The sequence below is a fragment of the Pipistrellus hanaki genome (genome assembly GCF_964339955.1).
Source record: "Pipistrellus hanaki genome assembly, chromosome: 17".
Lineage (NCBI taxonomy): Eukaryota > Metazoa > Chordata > Mammalia > Chiroptera > Vespertilionidae > Pipistrellus > Pipistrellus hanaki.
In genome coordinates, this window is record NC_140519.1 from 8,365,623 (window position 1) to 8,386,483 (window position 20,861).

At 37.8% G+C, this 20,861-nt stretch overlaps 1 protein-coding gene across 2 annotated transcripts; it reads right to left on the bottom strand.

The window, feature by feature from the left end:
* Positions 1 to 866: 866 nt before the first annotated feature.
* On the bottom strand, positions 867 to 15,529 carry CLXN (calaxin). 2 transcript variants are annotated; one of them, XM_084865115.1, is made up of 6 exons: positions 15,335 to 15,529; positions 10,115 to 10,273; positions 9,160 to 9,264; positions 7,675 to 7,826; positions 7,294 to 7,398; positions 867 to 1,363 (listed from the first exon to the last, which is right to left on the bottom strand). In XM_084865115.1, the coding sequence occupies exons 1-6, from the start codon at positions 15,390 to 15,392 to the stop codon at positions 1,343 to 1,345; spliced, it is 600 nt and encodes a 199-aa protein (XP_084721241.1). In that variant the 5' UTR covers positions 15,393 to 15,529; the 3' UTR covers positions 867 to 1,342. The 2 variants fall into 2 exon arrangements, with proteins under 2 accessions (XP_084721241.1, XP_084721240.1); XM_084865114.1 differs by lacking the exon at positions 867 to 1,363 and adding an exon at positions 4,142 to 4,706.
* Positions 15,530 to 20,861: the final 5,332 nt, after the last annotated feature.

Genomic DNA, 20,861 nt, shown 5'->3' on the forward strand with positions numbered 1-20,861 from the left:
GGCAAGGTTCCAGCCTAAGTGTCAGATTGATATTGGTATCAAGCATGCATGCGTTTACTTCCAAGTTGGACACTTCAAGTAAAGAAAAAAGAAATTCCAAAATTCCAAGGTGTTTCAGATGACAAAATTGCCTGGAAGAGAGTTGCCAATGGTCTCACTCACGTACATTTAAATTATATCGCACTACCAGGTAGTCTTGAAGGTGCAATTTGAAGATTCATCAGGAGCCTTGGAGCTTTAAATTACTCCAAGCCTCTGGGGGTATGCATGGCAAGAAGAATAAATAGTGCTATAGAAAAAGGTCTCTAACACTAGAACTAGATGAGGCCTGCTCTTGGCTTTGCTCTTTACCAGAGTGGGACATAGAGGAAGTCTCTTAGTTTTCCTAAACTCCATTTTTTTCCCTCCAATCTGTAGGATGGAGCTGTAAAGTAATATTTACGTTTACCTCTTAGGATAGTTGTGATAAATGAATGAAATGATGAATATAATATTTAGGATAATCCGGGAACAAAGGTGTTCATTGAATTTTTGTGTAATGTATTGTAGGGATTATGGGGATTGTTTTATTCTACTTTATGATTCTACTGCTGTATCTGAAGGATGCATTAAGGAATACTGGATCAAATGGTTTTAGTTAATCTTCTGGACTGGCCTATACTGTGGTGCTAACTCCTTCTACCAGGAGGTAGTGACTCAAACTCTAGGTGTCACTTGCAGAGAGAACTTGTAAGTCGTCTGCTGAAGTGCATGCCATGCTCTATCTTTAGGCTCCCTGCTGCCTGGCTTTAAGCTGTGGAGTCCCTTGGGCCACACAAAGACCTTGGAGATAGGAAGAAGCAACTCCAGTTAGGGAAAGACAGACTGCATTTCACAACATTTATTCAATGCCCTTTAAGTTGACAAATTTCTCACCCAGGGAGCTCTCTGTGAGTCTGGCTGGGCCACATAATAGGGGCAGTGTGGGATGACCATGCAGGAGAAGATGAAAATAAACAGGAGGATGTGTGTCTTAGAGGAAGAAATATATTCTTGACAGGTTAGGTAGGAGGCATGAGGTACACAGAAAGCCACAAATTACCAGTGATGGAACTGTGAGCAATTAACTACCGCATAAGGTAATGGCACTCTGATAAAGACATTTCAAAAGAAGAAGCATGTTTTGCTTCACATAGAATATTCTACTGTTAGACTTCCTTTCTTTTTTTGCTCTCCCTGTGAAACGGAGCAAGTTTCCATCAGATACATCTCATGAGAAGGAGGCTTTGATTGGCATGGCTGTATCCAGGCGGCTCCTCCTTCAATGGTAACAGGCTGGAAATACTTCAAGAGATCGTTTGCTTTACTCTAACAGAAAGGGTGGCTGCAATATCAGAAAAGATAAATATTTTACTTCTACCTCCTTTTTTGAACTATTACCAACCAACCCTGACAATTTGATAAACTGTAATTAACACATTCATGGATTAAAGATTTATTTTATTGTGTATCTTTCATAGTCTCACCACGTCAAATGCAATTCCCACCCTTTCTTTGCCATACTTGGTGAGAATTAATCATCAGTTCTGGATGACTACGGGGAATTAGAGGCAGATTCGGTGAGGAAATGGACCCAGTTCGATAAAATGCACTAGGAAAAATGGACAACCTAAGAAGCAGCTCAGACATTACTGTCTTTTTAGTTTCATAGTATATTTAATTCTCTTTAATAATATTCTTTAATTAAAAACTATATAGCTTTTTGGGGGCAGCAGGGGAGAAGAAGGCAGGAGAGGGACTGTCACTGTGATCTAAACAGTGGTAAGAGATGACAGAACTGTCACACAGGATAGAGTTTTATCATATAATATGAACAAGGTGAGGGCAGAACAACTGACCAAGAATATTTTAACCCTCATGGCTTGGCACAAAGTAGGAACTTAGTGAATGTTTTGGATGACTTTATAATGCAAGCAATTGCTGGTTTGGCTTCTTACAAGTGCAATCTTGCACCCAAAGTTACTTACAGGTTAAGAATGCAGGACTACCAGAATGCAGTGGAAATTTTAAAATCTTGTCCTTTAAACAACAACAACAAAAAATACTTGATAGTTTCTCAAACAGAATCTCTCCTAGATGCTTGCAGGGCAGAGGAGCATCTCTCCCAAATGGGCCTGGCCTGCTTTCTGCTCCTCTTTGCAAAGCACTGGGAGGAGACAGGGAAGCCAAAGGGTTGAGAAGTCAGTGAGAGGAAGGTTACACTCAACCTTCCAAATGACACTTGTTCATCCATCATCCTAAGGCGTAGCACTGAAGGCAGGCAAACACAGGGCTGAGAAACACTGGCTGTACCTTGAGGGACCAGGACTCAGGACAAGTGTGGCAGCAGGAGGCAAGGGAGTGTCAGAGCTCAGAGTGAGAGGGAAGAAATCTCTTCCTCAAAGGTACTCTGTACTCCAGTGACCCTGCCATTAAGGTGAGTAAAATTTCAGTGTTAAAAATCAATTATGCATTCTACCGTAGTAAAATTAAGAGGATCCAGAAATCTAGATATACTAGCAGAAGGAAATGATTTGGGCAGATTATGATGAGGAACAGCCAAGGGGTGTGGCTATAATATACAGGAAAGCCTGTGAATAGAGCCTGTGAGATCTTATGGTCAAGTACTGACATCATCTTAGGTTTCACTTAAATTATTTAGATTTTTAAAAGATATATATATTAGTTAAAACTATATATATAGTTTTAAATAATATGTAATAAAACAGGGTTATTCACTTGGAAATTGATTTTTTAATCAAACTATAATAAAAAGTTTAGGTACAGATGTATAAGATTAGTTCTTTAAATGATACATTAAAATCATGGCCAATTATGGTCCCTGACATTAGCAAGAGAAGTTCAAAGAAAGTGCAACCACATGGAAAGGAATCAGCCTCTCATGCATCGGGCACAGCAGGCCTTTCTGGAGGGTAATCTGGCAACATGTGCTACAAATCTCAACCTTATACTGGCCTCCAACTCAACATTCCTCTATTTATAATCTTACGCCAAGTAAGTAACCAATAAAGCATGTGAGAAGATTTGTCTATAAGAATAGTTCATTTCAGAAATTATTTATAATGGCAAGAATGTGTGAACAAACACATGTCAGTGGCAGGGAAGTGGGTTAGTGAGCCTGTAGTGATGGGACACCAGGCAGCCATTACAAGTGAGGCTGTATTTAGTGTCCTAAGAATATATTCATGAGAAAGTGGTGCACAAAACCAGCAGCTTACAAATGAGCATTTTCAAACATGATATGATCACCTAAAAATATATAGGGTGCCTTAAGAGGACCTGAAAGAATCTCCCAGGATATTAATGAATAATTTAATTTCATTGAATTTCTTAAACTTCTGAAGTATTCTTCAGGTAATCTCTATTACTTTGTAATCAGAAAAATCTAAAATTTTGAGAAAATACTTGGACAGTAAAATGCCATTATTTCTTGGAATTGCTTATTCCACTTATTTTTAACTGTCCATTTTTAATACAGTGTATCTTTTGCTTCACCTTATATAGTAAAAGGTATTTAATATCCAAGAAGCTTCTAAATATTTCCATATTGACAGAAGATATAATTGCTGCTTGTGCATGTTTACTAAAAAGATAGACAGTAACTTAAAAAGCATAACTAGGCCCGTCTTTTCATGCTTCATTCCATAGGAACCTGCTGGATGGCAGGGGGCAGAGGGGAAATCAGATCCCCTTATAAGGGAGGCTGCAAGGGGAATCCAAGGCAGTGACAGGGACAGAGTAGAGCTGATGTAGGAAAGAGAGGGAGTCAGAACAGGCTTGCCAACTGAGGGCAATGGCAGGGGGAGGGGGCAACTGGGATGACTCCAGAAATAAACTGAAAGCTGTGCCCATGCATCATTCATAACACTCAAGAAACAGCACTTTCCTCTTCCTCTGCTTGCCAGGAGTTTGGATTTATCTTGTTGTACTTTGTACTTTTCAACCCACAGTATTTATTGAGAGCCGTTTTGTGCAGAGGACTGTACCAGCTGTTATGACAGATATAAAGATGAGTATGATGAGACCCCCACGCCCTCAGATACTTATAATTTAGTCAGGTTGAATAACAAAACCTCAAACAATAATAGAGATCATATTAAATAGGCTACACATTTCTTTCTTCTCTTTAATTCTCCCTCAGTGCCTACCAGAACGGTATTTAAATGTTAAATTCCAGTGTCTTTTGATACCATCTTAATTATTAACTGCACCAAAAACATTCAGTAGTTTCTATGATTTTTAATTTTATTATATCTAGCATTTTTCTGACATGAAGAATATTTGCCTTAATAATTGCCTTCTATGATTCAAGATTATATAATTTCACTATTCATTTCATTAATACAAACTTTCCCAATAGTTATGTGCTTCAACATACGTCAAGGTATAAAATACCTCTAGCAATGTTAAACCCAAACCCAACAACATCGAATAAGAAACTTGTCTTACATCCCTTTTACTTGGTTCTTACACCAAAGTTGAATGATATATGTAAATGGACACCACTCCCCACCCAAACACACATTCAATATCATTTTTCTAAGTATAAAAAATATATATACAATACATATACACCTTTTTTTATACAAAACAGACATTTAGTTATTCATTTAATCAATGAATTCATTTGGATCTTTAAATACATGGGCTTCAAATTCCATTTGGCTCTGTAAAATAAAAGTGCTAAAATTAGTACAGACTTACAAAAAAGGAAGAACAAAACAAGATATTTCATATGTCTCCTTTGAAGAGACACGAGATAACAACAATAAGAACTTGTGATGGTCATGCATTTTCTGTTCACTTACAGATGGTGACAGTACAGACTATATTCCAAGTATAATATTTAGTGTGGGACTAAAAAAAGTTTTAGTAGTGAGGGAAGAGGCTGAAGATGTAGGGTAAAAATAAAGCTTAATGATGAAGTAGTTCTTGAGAAGATGTAAGGGGCTAGAACTAGATAGACACAAAACTTTCCATCAGGCACTTCTGAGATCTATCCTTTCAGCCATCCATCCATCCATCCATCCATTCACTGCACATGGTACCTACCATGTGCTATGCACAGTATATGGGGAAATATGGTAGAAATAAGGCCAAGTTCCCATTCTCAGGGAGCTTATATCTATATGGTGACACACACAATAAGTATTTGAGTAGACATAGTCTAGTAATGATAAAAAAAAACTATTAAGTAAAAACAAGTAAGATTACAGGATAAAGGAATGGGGGAGTAGTTAAGACGGTCAATGGCATTTGAGCATAATGAGGAAATGGCACTTGAATAGAGACTGAATGAGATCACAGTCTGAGGCATGTGAAGGTCTGTGGAAAGGATGTGTTAGACAGAAACTATAGTAATGGGAAAAGGAACTAGGGAGGAACAGTGAGGTAGCTGGGAGAGATCCAGGGGTTAGAGAGATTGAAGGAGAATGAGAGAGGTGGTTGGAGAGAGAGAGAAAGGGGCAACTGTATAAGACTCCAGAATCCATTGAGGGGTTTTGAGCTAGAAAGCAGCATGATAGCATTTGTGTTTTTAAGTATACAGGATATTGTGAAGAATATCAGTACAGGGACAACAGTAGAAGCAAGAAGGCTAATGATCTAGGGGTGGATGCTGGCAACTTGATTTAGGTTTGTGGTCAATTGACCTGTGGTAAAGAGGTTATATTCAAGGATACATTTTGAAGGAACAGCTAACGGTGCTATTGGAGAAAAATTAAGGATGTCTCCTAGGTTTTTGATTGATCAATTGAATGTATGGAATGTCATTTATTGAGACAGAGAAGATGGGGAGGGGACAATTTGTGGGGAAACCAAGAATTTATTGAGATTATCTATTAGACATGTTGAGTAGGCAGCTGGATATAATAGACTAGAGACTGGGGGAAGGTATATTGTAATATTTATACACCAAATCATTCCACCTGCTTAAAAATTTCCAATGAATTCTCATGCACTCAAGGCAAAATCCAAACTCCACGCTCCCTTGGGATTGGCCCTTCTATGCATCTCCAGCATCATCACTCATCACCAGTTTCATACCACACTAAATACTCTTTGAATAGAGATTCATTTCTCACTCTTGCGCTCAGCATGCCTTTCCTTTGCTTAGATTATTCATTATCCGTCCCCATTTTGACCTAGCTGACTATTGTGTCCTTGAAACCTAGCCTTTCTTATCTCACCAGCCATTTACCAGTCATTTGATACATCTGGTTTTGATGTGCTCTTCATGCCCACCACAATATGCTATGTAGAAACAATTATTGAAGCTTAATGTAGACCAGAAGCACATATGAAAGGCTTAATCAAAGTGCTCAAGGGTTAATCTTCTTAAGGAATGTCAACAAGAAAATAATTACTCAACATTGTGATAAGAATTATTATGGACTCTAGAACCAAGATACTCCATAATTATTGCTTGAACTTGGACAAGTAGGCTAAACTCTTCAAGCCTCAGTTTCCTTATCTGCAAAATGAGAATAATAATACTAACTACTTCATAGGGTTGATAAGGGAATTAAATGAGCTGATTTGGGCCACAGGGCTTATAATAGTGGCTGGCATAGATGAGACCTGTATAAATCATTGACTATTATTATAATAATACTTACCACACTGTTGAGTAATTATTTTCTTGTTGAAGTTCCCCTTAAAAATATTAACCCTTGAGCACTTGGATTAAGCCTTTCCTATGTGCTTCTGGTCCACATTAAGCTTCAATAATTGTTTCTACATAAATGAATGAGTTAATGAGTAAACAAACAATAGCATTGGGCCACAACAGCACTATAAAATGACCCATCAAGTTCTTCTTCAGTGGGCTTTCTCTATTTAAAAGCTATTCCCTGTGGGTGAAGGTTATTTGTTTGATCCATCACTCACCAAACCAAGAAGACTTGGGTTGTTGATCCTACATTATATTTTGGTCACTGCTAAGTAAAAAACAATATATTTCTTCCTTTTTAAAGTACCTACCCTAAGATGTGTTTTATTGATTTTATAGAAAGAAAGGGGGGGAGAGAGAGAGGGAGGGAGGGAGGAGAGAGAGAGAGAGAGAGAGAGAGAGAGAGAGAGAGAGAGAGAGAGAGAGAGAAGAGAAACATTGGTTGGTTGCTTCCTTCACATGCTCCAACCAAGGGTGGGGCCATAATCCAGGTATGTGTCCTGACTGGGAATTAAACCTGCAGACTTTTAGTGCACTGAATGGTGCTTCAACCCCCTGGCCAGTGTAACAATAGCTTCCTTTACCTTTGGATCAGGTAGACATGGTCCAAAAGCTTCCAGTAGAAGAGTTTCTTCTCTCACAGCTTGTTCATAGTCTGAAAAGGACAGTTTTCCATCATGATCATTATCCTAGGAGTGACCAGCCATATATTAGTCAACATGTAAAATACTTAATGCAAATACAACTGTCCTTTCATGGTCAAGTGTTAATGGAAAAAAGATTCTAGAAAAATTAGACTAATTAAATTGTAATGAACTATCAATATTATTTTTTTCATAAAGCACAATTCAAGTGTTTGATTTCACTAAGCAGAAAACTGATAGTTACTATCATTTGAATTATTATTTTTATCCCACTACTAGTCTTTACATTTTAATATAAAACTTTAAATTATACGTATTTACCATTTTCTTAAGTGTTATTTCAACCAAATCTTTGATTCCTTCATCAGGGTCTTCTTCAGATGGCTGTTTAAGAAGGCTGTTCTTTAGCATGTGGAACATTTCCTCCTTTGAAATGAATCCATCGCCATTCAAATCAAACACTTCAAAGCAATCTTTTAAAAAATAGCCAATTAGGAATTTGATATTATCCTTAAGGTAACATTTGCTCTGATAAAGTTTTTAACACCAAGTTCTATATTGATGTTCTTACCAATGTCATGGGCCTTAACACAATCTAATTTCCATAATAAATGCTTAATGTTCACTTGTTGAATATATGCATCAGTCCTTAGAAAAATTTTCATTACAATCAGCTATGGAAAAGCATGACAAGAAACAATATGTTGGCATAATACTCTCCAGGTATTATGCTGAGTGAAATAAGCCAGTCAGAAAAAAGACAAGTATCACATGATCTCACTTATATGTGGAATCTAATGAACAAAATGAATTGATGAACAAAATAGATCCAGAGACGTAGAAGCATGAACAGACTGAGGATCCTCAGAGGGAAATGGGAAGAGGGGGGAGGGGATAAGTGATTAACCAAAGAACTTATATACATATTATGGGTATGTGTATAATGCATGGTCACAGACATGATGTGGTGAATGCCTGGGAGGGGGAGATTGAATTATGGAGGGGGTCAAAACAAGGGACATCTGTAATACTTTTAACAATAATATAAATTTAAAAAAAAGAAAATTAAGATAAAAAGAAGCAATAAGCTGAAGCTGGTTTGGCTCAGTGGTAGAGCATCGGTCTGGGGACTGAAAGGTCCCAGGTTCGATTCCGGTCAAGGGCATGTACACTGGTTGCGGGCACATTCCTGGTAGGGGGTGTGCAGGAGGCAGCTAGTCGATGTTTCTCTCTCATCGATGTTTCTAGCTCTCTATCTCTCTCCCATCCTCTCTGTAAAAAAATCAATAAAATATATATATATATTTTAAAAGAAGCAATAAGTTGAAATTTTTCATCTTGAAACTCTTGGAAAACTGATTGACATTAATTCTTTTATTTTTATTTAAAATTTTTAATGTTGACATAATTCTTAAACAGAGTTCATCAAAATTAAGAATTTACTAAGAATCAGAGCACTAGAATCAATATCCCCTACTTTTATGGTTATAATTCAAGTACTTAAATATGCAAAAACATAATCTTAAGACCTATAATGTAAATGTATACATGCATGATTAGCTTCTGTTACATGTGCCTATATAGACTTGCTTGACATGAATTACTCTTCAAAAATCTTGATTTTCCTTTAATTATTTTTTTTTCAACATTTAGCATTGACTTGAATTTGTTCCATAAAAGAGGCTAATGGGAATTCAAATCAACCAACCAACCTACTTCACTGGTTGGATTAGAAGAAATAAATTTAAAATGTTTTAGATATGTTAGTCATAATGTGCAAACCAGTAGGATAACCTGAAATCTTACATTTCATTTTTTCTTCCAAAGTTCCTCGAAGAAACAGTGATAATCCGTATACCCACTCTGATACACTTACATTACCATCATTGTCTTTATCAAAACCTCGGAATACTAAAAAGAAAAAGAAGGGCAATATAATACTTGTGCTGCATTTTTAATCTCAGTAATGTATCTACATTGGTACTACATTAAACAAAACTTCAGGATTATATGGTTCAACATTCCCATTTGACAAAGGAAGAAATAACTTTCACATTTTCTCCTCATATTTTGAGGGAACAAAGCAAATTCTGAATATCTAAATTTGTTAACTAATTATTAACATGCAACTGTGTTGGTATATTAAATATGTTGCTGTATTAACATAAAATATATAATTTGAACTTTTGTTACTCAACAAATGTAATGCTTTATTACATGGTAGACCGGACTATATCTTAATTCTTATTGAAATACTTTCAATGATGTAAATAAACTTAAATGTCCTTTTAAAACTATTCTTCTTTTTATATTTACTAAGTAAAAATAGAAATATTTTAGGTTTCCTGTTATAAGGTAAGGAAAACCTAATTATTCAGGCTGACTTTGTCCACTTCTTAAATACACAAAATAGAATGGATACTATTTCCATTCCTATGATACTTAAATTTTTTAAAAAATTTATTGGTATTACATTGTTTAACACAATTATATGGGTGCAAGGTATATAATTCTGTAATACATTATCTATATTGTGTGTTTACACCCCCAGTCATGTCTTTTTTCTTCACCATTTATCCCCCCTTTTCCATCTCTTTGCTCCCTCACTCTCATTTGCCTCTCCTATGATCTTTTTCGTGAATATGAAGATTTAAATGTTATATTCGAGTGAAATTGGGGATATAGAACATAAGGTTCTTACAAACAGTAAGTACAACTCCATACTTTTTTCAGTTATGGCTGGATTTGTATTTCTCCTTACCTCTGTCCATAATCATGTCATCTGTCATTCCAAATGTCACATGCAAGATGTTTCGAAATGCATTACGATCCAGTCCATTGACCGTGCCTTGTCGCTCTGTTATATCTCCCACCAAGTTATAGTAAAGTCTTATAAGACAATTCACTTCAAATTTATTAACTGTGGGAAAATAAAGTTAAGATGTAACAAAAATGTGTTTTAATCTTTAATTTCTAACTTAAACTTTGCATTAATTAATTTATAGACTAACATTTTAAAGCCATCAAATATGTAGTTGTCAACAATCCTGTAATATTTTTTAATCCTTGTCTGAAGTTATGTTTTTATTAATTTGAGAGAGATAGAGAGAATGAAAGAGAGAGAGAGAGAGAGAGAGAGAGAGAGAGAGAGAGAGAGAGAGAGAGAGAGAGAGAGAGAGAGAGATTGCCTCCCCTACACATCCTGGACCTGGAATCAACCCTGCCAGGGCAGAAGACAGTTCTGTTTTGAGATTCATGATCCTTAAGTCAATAGAAGATGGTTACTACAGAGGATTTTCCACTAAAAGGAGAGAAAAAGCCTTCCCTCCAATATTAAATAGATGCAGGTTTAGTCACACTTAGGAAAAAAGAAAATAGTATCAGTCAAGTTACCCGAATAATGATTGTGAGGTCCAATCCTAAACTTTAAAAGGCAGCAGAGATATGATTCAAAGTAAGTATGGTAATGTTTAATTATGCTAACTTTCCTCGCATTTTGATTATAGGCACTCATGAGACTTGTAATTAAGCATTCCCCTGGAAATAGATACCAGGCTCCTGAAAGTCAGGAAACAATTTTTATTTTATATTAGCCTTAGTAATTGAGATTTTGGAAATAAAAATCACCCATTTTCCAATAGAAAAGTGTTTAAGCATATTTTATCATTTTTGTAGCTCTTATTGCAGATGATATGAAGTTAACATGCAATTATTCAGCAGTACTTCGAATGCAGGCAATTTTTATTGAAAGGATACGCACACACATTCATATTTGTCAACACACATCATTGTATAAAGGGTGGTGTTTTTAAAGACTCAGACAATTATCTGTGTTCCAATCCCCATATCAGATATGTTAAGTGGAAGGGTTATTGTCTAGCATTAAGAACAAAAAAGTGAGTTTAAATATGAATTAGAGGCAGAAGATGGGGGTGAGTTTATTTCAAAACAAGACAGAGTATTTTTTTTAAAAAAAAACAACACAAGGACAAAACCTGTGTGCATGTAAAAGAAGACAGAACATAGAAATGGAGAAATCACATCTAATCTCACAGTTGAGGACAGGCCTGCATGTGATTTCTGGTTTGGGATACCAAAATGTAAGAGGGGTATTAAAAATTTTTTAAGAAATTATTTAGTAAATAAATTAAATAATGGACAAGTGTATAATGCTTATAATTTTTAAAAGAGCTGTTAGTTGCAGTAGTGGAATATCAGTTTGTCAAAAAATTAAACACAGAAATTCTGTATAATTCAGTGATTCCACTTCTGGGTATATACCCAGAAAACTGAAAAAAGGGGCTCAAATACTTGTACACCAAGCATGTCAAACTCAAAGGCTCACACGGGCCAAATAAACAAGGTTTAAGCTTATGCGGGCCGCAAAAAAACAAAAGCTTTAATTTTCACAGAAACATAGGTTTATTTCTATAGAGACATGCTGAATACAAAGGGCTGAAATAAATAATCATTAACATAAAATAATGGAATATTTTAATAAAAAATAATATTTTTTCTTGAACATTAACTTACCAGACACTGAATAACTGCACAAATTATTAAGCGTAATGCATATAAACCTATTTTTCTTGTTCTCCAAAGCGAAATATTTCCTGTTGCACACACCAAACAAGTTAGTCCAAGGCTAATGACGTGGCAATCGGCTGCTAAAATATTCACTGCTGGTATTAGTGGAGAGAAATGGTGCACCTGTGTTTCAGGTGCGTAAGGGAAATGAATGCAACACGGTTACAGTAATCAGTCATTAGCGGATGTTGTAGTTCATTATTATAATTATGTATAACAGGATATTGTAAAAATTAAGTTAAGAAATTTTTATTAAAACATTTCTTACATTTTGTTATATTGGTTGGGCCGCAATAAATATTTGTTGTGGGCACATGTGGCCCATGGGCTGCAAGTTTGACATGATTATTGTACCTCAATGCTCATAGCAACATTATTCACAGTAGCCAAAAGTGGAAGCAATCAAGTGTCCACTGGTGAATGAATGGTTAAACAAAATATAGTACCATGTTTCCCCGAAAATAAGACATCCTCCAAAAATAAGACCTACTTACAGGTTTCCTTCTGAGTGAAATATAAGGCATCCCCTGAAAAAAAGGCCCCCTAGGCTAAACATGAGAGATTTGGTCCACTGATTCTTAAAGAAATGGAGTCACAAGAAATTCACCAGGAAATTCAGAATTTGGATTGTTATGATGATGTTCCAGAAGATGATGACATGAATGTCATTGAATAAATGAGTAAATTCTTGATACTGTAGGATTCACAGTTTGTCTGGTTTGTGTTGACAACTACCGTACTACTGTACCATATACAGGTAATAAATTTCCTTTGTTTTCATTTAACAATAAATGTGTACCGTATTCTTCTTCATGGAAAAATAAGACATCCCCTGAAAATAAGACCTAGAGCATCTTTGGGAACAAAAATTAACATAAGACACTGTCTTATTTTCAGGGAAACAGGATAAATGCATACTAGGGATGATTATTTGGTTTTATAAAGGAAGGAGATTTTGGCACATGCTATCGCATGAATGAAACTTGAAAACATTATGATGAGTGAAATAAGCCAAACAAAAGAGAACAAATACTCTATGATTCACTTATATGATATACCTGGAGTGGTGAAATAAATAGAGACAGAAAGTACAATAGAATGGTAGTTGCCAGCGGTTTTGGGAAGGGGAAAATGGGGAGTTATACTATAATGGATATAGAGTTTCAGTTGGGAAAGATGAAAATGTTCTGGAGATTAATGGTGGTAACAGTTGTGCAACAATTTAAATAAACTTAATACACAGAGCTTATAATTAAAATGCTTAAAATAGTAAAATTTAAACACGATTTAAAAATTTTTTTTAAGGAAAAAGGCTGTTGGCTAGTTGGGAAAGAAAAGACTGCATAATGAATGACTACACAACATCTCATTTGCTAAGCATTTTATGTTTCATCTTTTCCATCTCTGCTAAAATGAAGTTTATAGAATAATTAGCTTAATTTATTACCCAAGGATCCAAGATTAGCCATAAGAAAACTTTCCTTGCTGAAATGTTCCTTAAGTTCTAGAATACAATACTAAATACAATTAAGAAAAATTCAAGGATGGGCTTTCATTTTTTTGGATTGGTTTGATTTTTCTTCAGATCATATCTGTAGAATTGCAGATTAACTATATGACCACTGAAGATACTTTCTTCTTCTCTGATTCCACAAAATTTATCCATTTAATCCTAGTGGGATTATCATCTGCCAACTGAAAGGAAATATAACTTTAGGAAAGGTCCTCTGTTTAAAGGAATTTAAAATTATTATAATGTCAATGACCTGAAACTCTTTCTATAGAATTTAACTAATAATTATCAAGGTTTTCCAGGCTCACTTTAAAATGTTTATGTAAGTATAAAAAGCAAAAGAGTTTCTCTTGCCATGTATTCCTTTATTTTTTTTTAATTTTTTAAAAATATATTTTATTGATTTTGTACAGAGAGGAAGAGAGAGAGATAGAGAGTTAGAAACATCGATGAGAGAGAGTCATCGATCAGCCGGAATCGAACCCGGGACCTTTCAGTCCCCAAGCTGACGCTCTATCCATTGAGCCAAACCGGTTTCGGCAATGTGTTCCTTTATATTTTAATACTCACCTCTTAATTATTTACAGAAAGTCTATTTGCAAATTTACTGAGCACCGAGTACATTAAAATCAGCATTGTATATTGAAATTATTGCATTTCTTATTCAAAGTGTTTACCAAATGTTTTAGAAGGCGTGGTCTTCTCCCAGAAGTGGAAGTATTAATATTTTAAGAAAAACAACAGCAGATTATAATAACCATAATAATGCCTTAAATGAGAGGATGGCTATTTTTCTAAGAAGTTTAAGATGCTTATACACACTCTAATTTTCGTTTATAGCACCACTCCACTCAGAGAGCCTCTCTTACTACTCATTGCATGAGATACACATGCAATTAACAGACATGAGATCCTGTAATCTCTCCTAGCAGAACTACATGTTTGTTCCTCCTCAGCCCGGGGGTGGGGGGGTGGTCTTGGGATGATATCTTCTTCTATTTCCTCAGGTGGCCAGTAGTTTTGCAATCAACATATAATTCATACGCTTTCTTATTTGACAACATTGTCTTCACCCAACCCATGTCTTTATTCTCTTCCTGGCCCAGGTACAGTTCTGTTTTCCAGTCTGAATACAATTCTAAAGTTACCTATGATATTCTAGGACCACCTTCTAGAATGTGCAATTGGGAGCAGACACCTTTCATAAGTGCCCATCTTGTCACCTGCAAAGTACCCTGCAACCCTCACCATCCACTGGAACGTGGAAGTCTAGAGCTGGGAACAGATTCTTTGCCATGTGTTTAGCTTTGGTGAGCTCCTTGGGCCCACGTTCCTTCTGGCTCTGCCATGGGTTTGTTTCCTAACGGTGTTCAGTGGTTGGGAACCATTTCCCCTGTGGATCTCTCAGTAAGAATCTAGAATCGAACCCTGTCATTTCATTTGCTCTAGAAAGCTAGAATGCAGGTGTATGTTGCTTGTGATACTCTTCTCAACTCCCTTGGTTTTCATGCTTACTTTGCACCTATGACTGAGTGTAAAACCACATGTGCCTCCTGGGTATATAGATCCCTTTTCTGTAACATAAAGTTAAATTAAGAAGAGCGCTTGAGAAGCACATTAGTGTACTTGTGGGAGTGCAAGCCTAGATGTCTGGACACCTGGATAGTGATCCTTAAGATGATCGGCAGGCGTGGGAGCCTGATCCAAAAAGCTAACATCCAAGTATTCTCTTCCAGACTTTTCTTTTGGTGTGGTGGAGGGGGCTCCAAAGCCCTAAGGCATGGAGTTAGAACGCAGATTGGGCAGAAAATGTTGGCTCCTGGTAGGGCAAGAGACCCGGACCAGGAGCCTCTGCTAACCCAGCACTCGATCCTTACTTACAGTGCTTGCAATTTTTCGTTAAGGTGTCTGTCAACTTCTGCAACTTCTTGCGGTTCATGCCGCGGGCTCAGGAGACCGGGCAGAGGCGGGTGCGCAGGGATGCGGCTGCTGGGAACCTCGCAGGGCCTCGGTCTGAGCCCGGGGAAAGCGCCCTGGGTCTCCATCGCCCCGCACTTGCTGTGCCCTAACACACAAGGTAGCCGTGGCAACGCCCTGGCCGGCCGCTGATTGGTTCCCTGGTGAGCGACCTGCATACACCGCGCTAACACACAACGTGGCCATGGCAACGGCTGGGCTCGCTGCTGACTCGCTCCTGGGCTGGGGCGGGGCTGGGGCTGGGGCTGGGGCATGGGCTGGGGCTGGGGCTGGGTGCGCAGTCCCCCCTTGGAGGGTCCCTGCAGGACCCACTGCAGGCTGTGTTCTATTGATATCGGAATTCTAATGTTTCAGTTGTTGCTGTCCTTTGGGCTCACTGCATCTTGGATGGACTGCACTGGGATTCATGGAGGTCTGAAATAGGAAGGAGGAAGAATGTAAAGAGGACATCTGAAGGTGTTTGGGGTGGTGAGTGTTGTATCAAGGGAAGCTTAAAAGCTACAGGGAGATCTGGGGTTTGGGGAGCTTGGAGGAGCTTCCAGAATTAGCAGGTGTGTAATCCAGAAGATTGTTTTATGGGGTACAGAAAGATGGGAAGAAGCTGGAATAGGTTTTTTTTCTTTCTCTCCCCCCCCCCCCCCAACACACTTATTCTTGGGGATGAGGGGTGAGGCTGTCAGTAGAATCTGGGAAAAGCCAACTGGCAATTTTTAAGCTAGTTAAAGGGGCAGCTTTTCTAATAAACAGACTGACAACTGCCACTTATCTGTGGGGTTGGGCCCAATCTTGCTTTTCTGGCAAATATTCCTTTAAGTAAAACGAAAGGAATTTTTTTTTTTTTTTACTTGTTTGAAAGACAAGTCTACAAACAGAGAATAGTTCTTCCAATCTTTAATGTGGGAAGACTTTCTTAGCCACAGATGGAACACTATCTCTGAATTAGGTCAACAATAAAATGGGCAAGGTCAGCCAGGAGTACAAACCTACAGTATTGTTTAAAGTATCTACTTGCTTAACTTTAGAGGGGAAATTCCTTGGAATACAACTTATTTTATAGTATACATACTTTCATTCTTAGGCTGAAACCAGAAAATTTCTGCCAACCCCGAGTAACAATCTAATATAAAATAGTTTCGCCTGGCTGGTGTGGCTCAGTGGCTGAATATCGACCCATAAACCAGGAGGTCACAGTTAATGTGAATCTTCCAGGTCAGACACATGCCTGGATTGTGGGCTCAATCCTCAGTAGGGGACATGCAGTAGGCACCCAATGGATGTTACTCTCTCATCAATGTTTCTATAATTTTATCCCTCTCTTCCTCTCTCAAAAAAAAAAAAAAAATCAATTAAAAAAGTTTCAGTGTTGAGGTCTCTGATTTTTTTCTTTATTTATTTGTTGAATAAAAAATTGGGATGCTGATTGACACCAGAATCAATGATGCTCAGTGAAGGCGGGGGCTGTATTATCCTAAAGGAAATTTGCTGAGAACAGTTAACCAATATATAATGATAGTGACTATGAGTTTTCAACAATTTTCTGGTTAAATAATATTTCTATAATATGTCTTCTTACCTAGCAGCTGTGACATTTCTAATGAGATTATAGACACCAACTGGGGAGGACTGGACAAACTCTAATTGCACTCACCTGTGAAACCATAGTGGCCTTTGTTAGATTATAAAATTGTAGGAAATATTTAATTCATGGAGGTTATTGTAGGGCTCATTTTAAAAGACATGGAGCCAGAAGAGTGGTTGTCAGTAGTTACAATAAGAGAAGTTGTAGGCCCATATGTTTCTGCTCGTGGGTCTAGTCGGAACCTTCCTTCTACTAGGTTTTCTGAAGGGACCCCTGCTGGCACTTCTTGGGGAGCAGGACTCCTCTGGTGGGGTCACACTGATGGGCCTCTTCAGGTGTCTCTGCAGATACACTTGGAGCTTGTTGGAGAACACGTATGGATGAACTAGAAAGTTCTTAATTCACAAGCTTCAGGCCTAGGATCCATCAACCATGTTCCCTTGAAGTGGAAAAAATGAAGTAAGGACAAAACCACAGAAAGTTGAAAATAAGAATCAAATATACCCTGGCTTGTATCTCAGTTGGTTGAGCACTCTCCATGCACCAAAAGGCTGCCAGTTCCATTCCCAGTCAGGTTCAAGTCCATAAACCCACATTACGGTTCCATCCCCCATCAGATGTGTATGGGAAGCAACTGATTGATGTTTCCCTCTCACATCCACATCAATGTTTCCCTCTCTCCCTCTCCCTTTCTCTGTCTCTAAATCAATAAAAATATGTATATATTTTGAAAAATAATCAAATCTGCTCTACCAAGCAAAATTACTTAACCTGCTAATAAAACTTTTGAGGTGTCCTCTTTACATTCTTCCTCCTTCCCATATTCTTTCTTCCATGCTATTCTTTTAGCAGGAAATTTCCAAATGCATTGTTATATAAAACTCACCTCTCTGAGAGAGTGGCCTACAGAATTAAATTTCCTATAAGGTCTTGAAAACCCTTAGGGAAAACAAGATATTTGTGAAGGGCATGTTTTGTCAACATATCCTTAAACTTTAGAACTTTCCTTACATTTTTGTGAAGTTTTTGCACTTAGTATTTTCAAACTTTAGAAACCAGAGGTAGGCCTGATAGACTCAACTAATTGCATTTCAAGGCAAATTGAAATTTCTATTCTTGTGTTGGCCAGATATAGGATTGCTTTCCCCTCGGGTTTTTTTTTTTTTTCCCCAGAGTAAGGCAATTAAGCAAGAACAGTTATCTCATATCAAATCAATTGACAATGGAATAATAAAAAACTGTTTAATTTGTACTGTACACAAATTTTACTGTGCATGAAATGATCATAGAACTTTCCGAAATTCCAGCGACTTAGAGATGGATACTATTGTAAATAAAAAGTACATAAACGTGACTCTTAATGCTATAAATATTTCTAATTTTGTGTGCAAAACAGTCTTCCCTTTGACTCACAATTAGTTGGAGTCTTGCCATGATAAATAATTTGGACCTTGAATTGATGAAAGTGTTTTATTTAATGTGAACTCTTTATGATAAAGGCATTTGGAAACTGTTTAGGAAATGACATCATAGAATTAACTTCCAAGTATATTACAAACCTATTATGAAATTACTTGAATAAAATAAAAATATAAAGGTTAGCTATCTATGCAATTTCAGTTTAATTTTACCAATTTTATTTTGGAGAAATAGTGAAGTTACAAGGTGATGTTAGCCAATTATCTGGTGGTTGAATCTCCCCTGCTCTCTCTTACCATTTTCCCTTCTGGCTGCTCTGCTGAAATGAGGATCTGCTTTCAGTACCTTCAACCACCCAGCTGTCTCCCCCCAGGCCTTCTGCATAGTCTTTTCCCATCCGCAGAGGAAACTCTTCAAAGGCTTTTTGACTCCCCATATGAAGTGAATTCCTCCATATCCTGAGGTCTTTTCCCTGCCTCTGGGCCAGTTTCTTTCTAGAGCTTGCCACAATGACTGATAGCTGTCTTTCTCTAATCTCTCCTCCCCACTAGATTGTCAACTATATGACGCCTCTCTTCTGTGCTCTCACTCTCACTTACATTCTGTTTTTTCCTGTGTTTATGTCTATGTGTATCTCTGTATCACCTATCTTTCTATACCTCTCAAGTTTGACAACACAGTCCACTTTCTATTTTCTGTATTAAAAGAGAGTGATGGGAGAAATCACCTGAGCAGAGATGACCCTTCCCCCACCCCACACAGCACCCCTTCATGGAGAGCCCTGTGAATACATACCAGGGCCTTTAAAGGGGCTAAGTACTAAAGAAAAACTTTTCCCAAAATATACTCTCAAAAATGTATTAATACTGGTGTTAACACATTTCTGCATAAGTTTTTTAAAACCATAATCAAGAGGTAAGGTAAGTGCCTAAGGCTTACTAAGGATAGGATTCTTATATCTTTTTTGTGTTTGTTTTTTTTTTTTTAACCTCACTGGAGGATTTTTTTACCCCATTGATTTTCAGACAGAGTAGAAGGGAGAGAGGAAGGAGAGAGGGGAAAAAAAAACATTGACCTGAGAGAGACACATTGATTGGTTGCTTCCAGCAATTGCCACATAGGGCTGGGGATCAAACCTGAAACCAAAGTACATGCCCTTGTCCTGGAATCAAACCCTAGACCTTTTGGTCCATGGGCTGATGCAGTAACTACTAAGCAAAACTGGCCAGGGAAAGATTCTTATATCTTACAGGTAAGTTATTAAGTGTGCAAATTAAGATGTGGATATGAAAAGTAATTAATGTGATGGCAATTATGTCAACGGGTTGAGTAAGGAAGCTGCTCCTCCAGGCCTTAAGGAGATGACCCAGAAATCCTGTGGAACCCTCTGGCTCCTTCCCACTGAGGGCTGGGCCATGGGCACCCAGCTGCCCTATCTAATCACTACCACAGGGCCAGTAAATGCCTACCTCTTTCCAGGGAAGCCCAGAGCTCCTGGTGGTGTTCTGACACTACTCATGGCCCTCTGCAGCTGTCACAAACCTCCGACACAGAACCAGGCCAGTCTCATCTTCTCAGACCACGCCTGGCACTGCCTAGACCTCTGAAACAATGCCAGCCAGAAAAGGACATGGACCACCCAAATACTTGAGACCAGGCCCTTGTAACCACATTCTTAGCCTCCATTATTCTTGATTTCCAGATAAAAGGAGGTTCCCATAATTACTTTTCTCCAATGATCTTACCCGATTAGGAGACTTATTTCTTAGCCCATATCTGTCTAATCCCTTTCAATTGTACCAAACCAATTTCTTTTCCACTGTGAACATTTACCTTACACGATCCATCTTTGCATAGGGCCCCTCTACATTCTTCTTCTCTGAAACCTGCTTCTCCCCCCAAAATATTGCTTCTTCTACACACTCACAACCAGGAGGAAGTCAAAATTCTTTGACAATATCATATTAGTTCTGTCTTTTTTTCTCAGCTATCCTCCCAGGAAGTGCAGGCTTGCACACTACCTCCACTGCTGCACCTCCTGTTTTATCCATCCTTCTCTCCCTTGCCTAGCTACTGCAATAGCCCACTGTTTCTTTAAGCCATCCAAAGGATTGCCAACGTGATTTACTTAAAACACAAGGCCAGTCATATCTTTCTTCTGCTTAATATTCAAATGCCTTCTGGGTGCCTGCAAGATATATCCAAGCCTCTTGGCACAGTTTCCCCAGTTCCTTAGGGCCTGGCCTCTGCCTGGATTGTAAGCCTCTCTTCTCACATGCTCCTGTCTATGTAATGGCTGGGCCTCCAGCAGACATCTTAGACCGTGAGGTTCATGAAGGTCGGGAACCCATTCAGAGTGAAGGGGTGGAATTAAAAGGTGCTTCTTCCCTTACATATCCAGGCACTCCTGGATGGGGATGTGAAATAGGCTTC

Bases quoted from the DNA above. Each gene is read 5' to 3' on its own strand.
- CLXN (XM_084865114.1), bottom strand. From the start codon at position 15,392: ATGAACCGCAAGAAGTTGCAGAAGTTGACAGACACCTTAACGAAAAAT. The intron at 9,265-10,114 runs GTAAGGAGAAAT...TTTTCTTTTTAG, and splicing joins TGACATGATTATGGACAGAG to TATTCCGAGGTTTTGATAAA. The intron at 4,707-7,293 runs GTAAAGGAAGCT...TTTATTTTACAG, and splicing joins CATGTCTACCTGATCCAAAG to AGCCAAATGGAATTTGAAGC.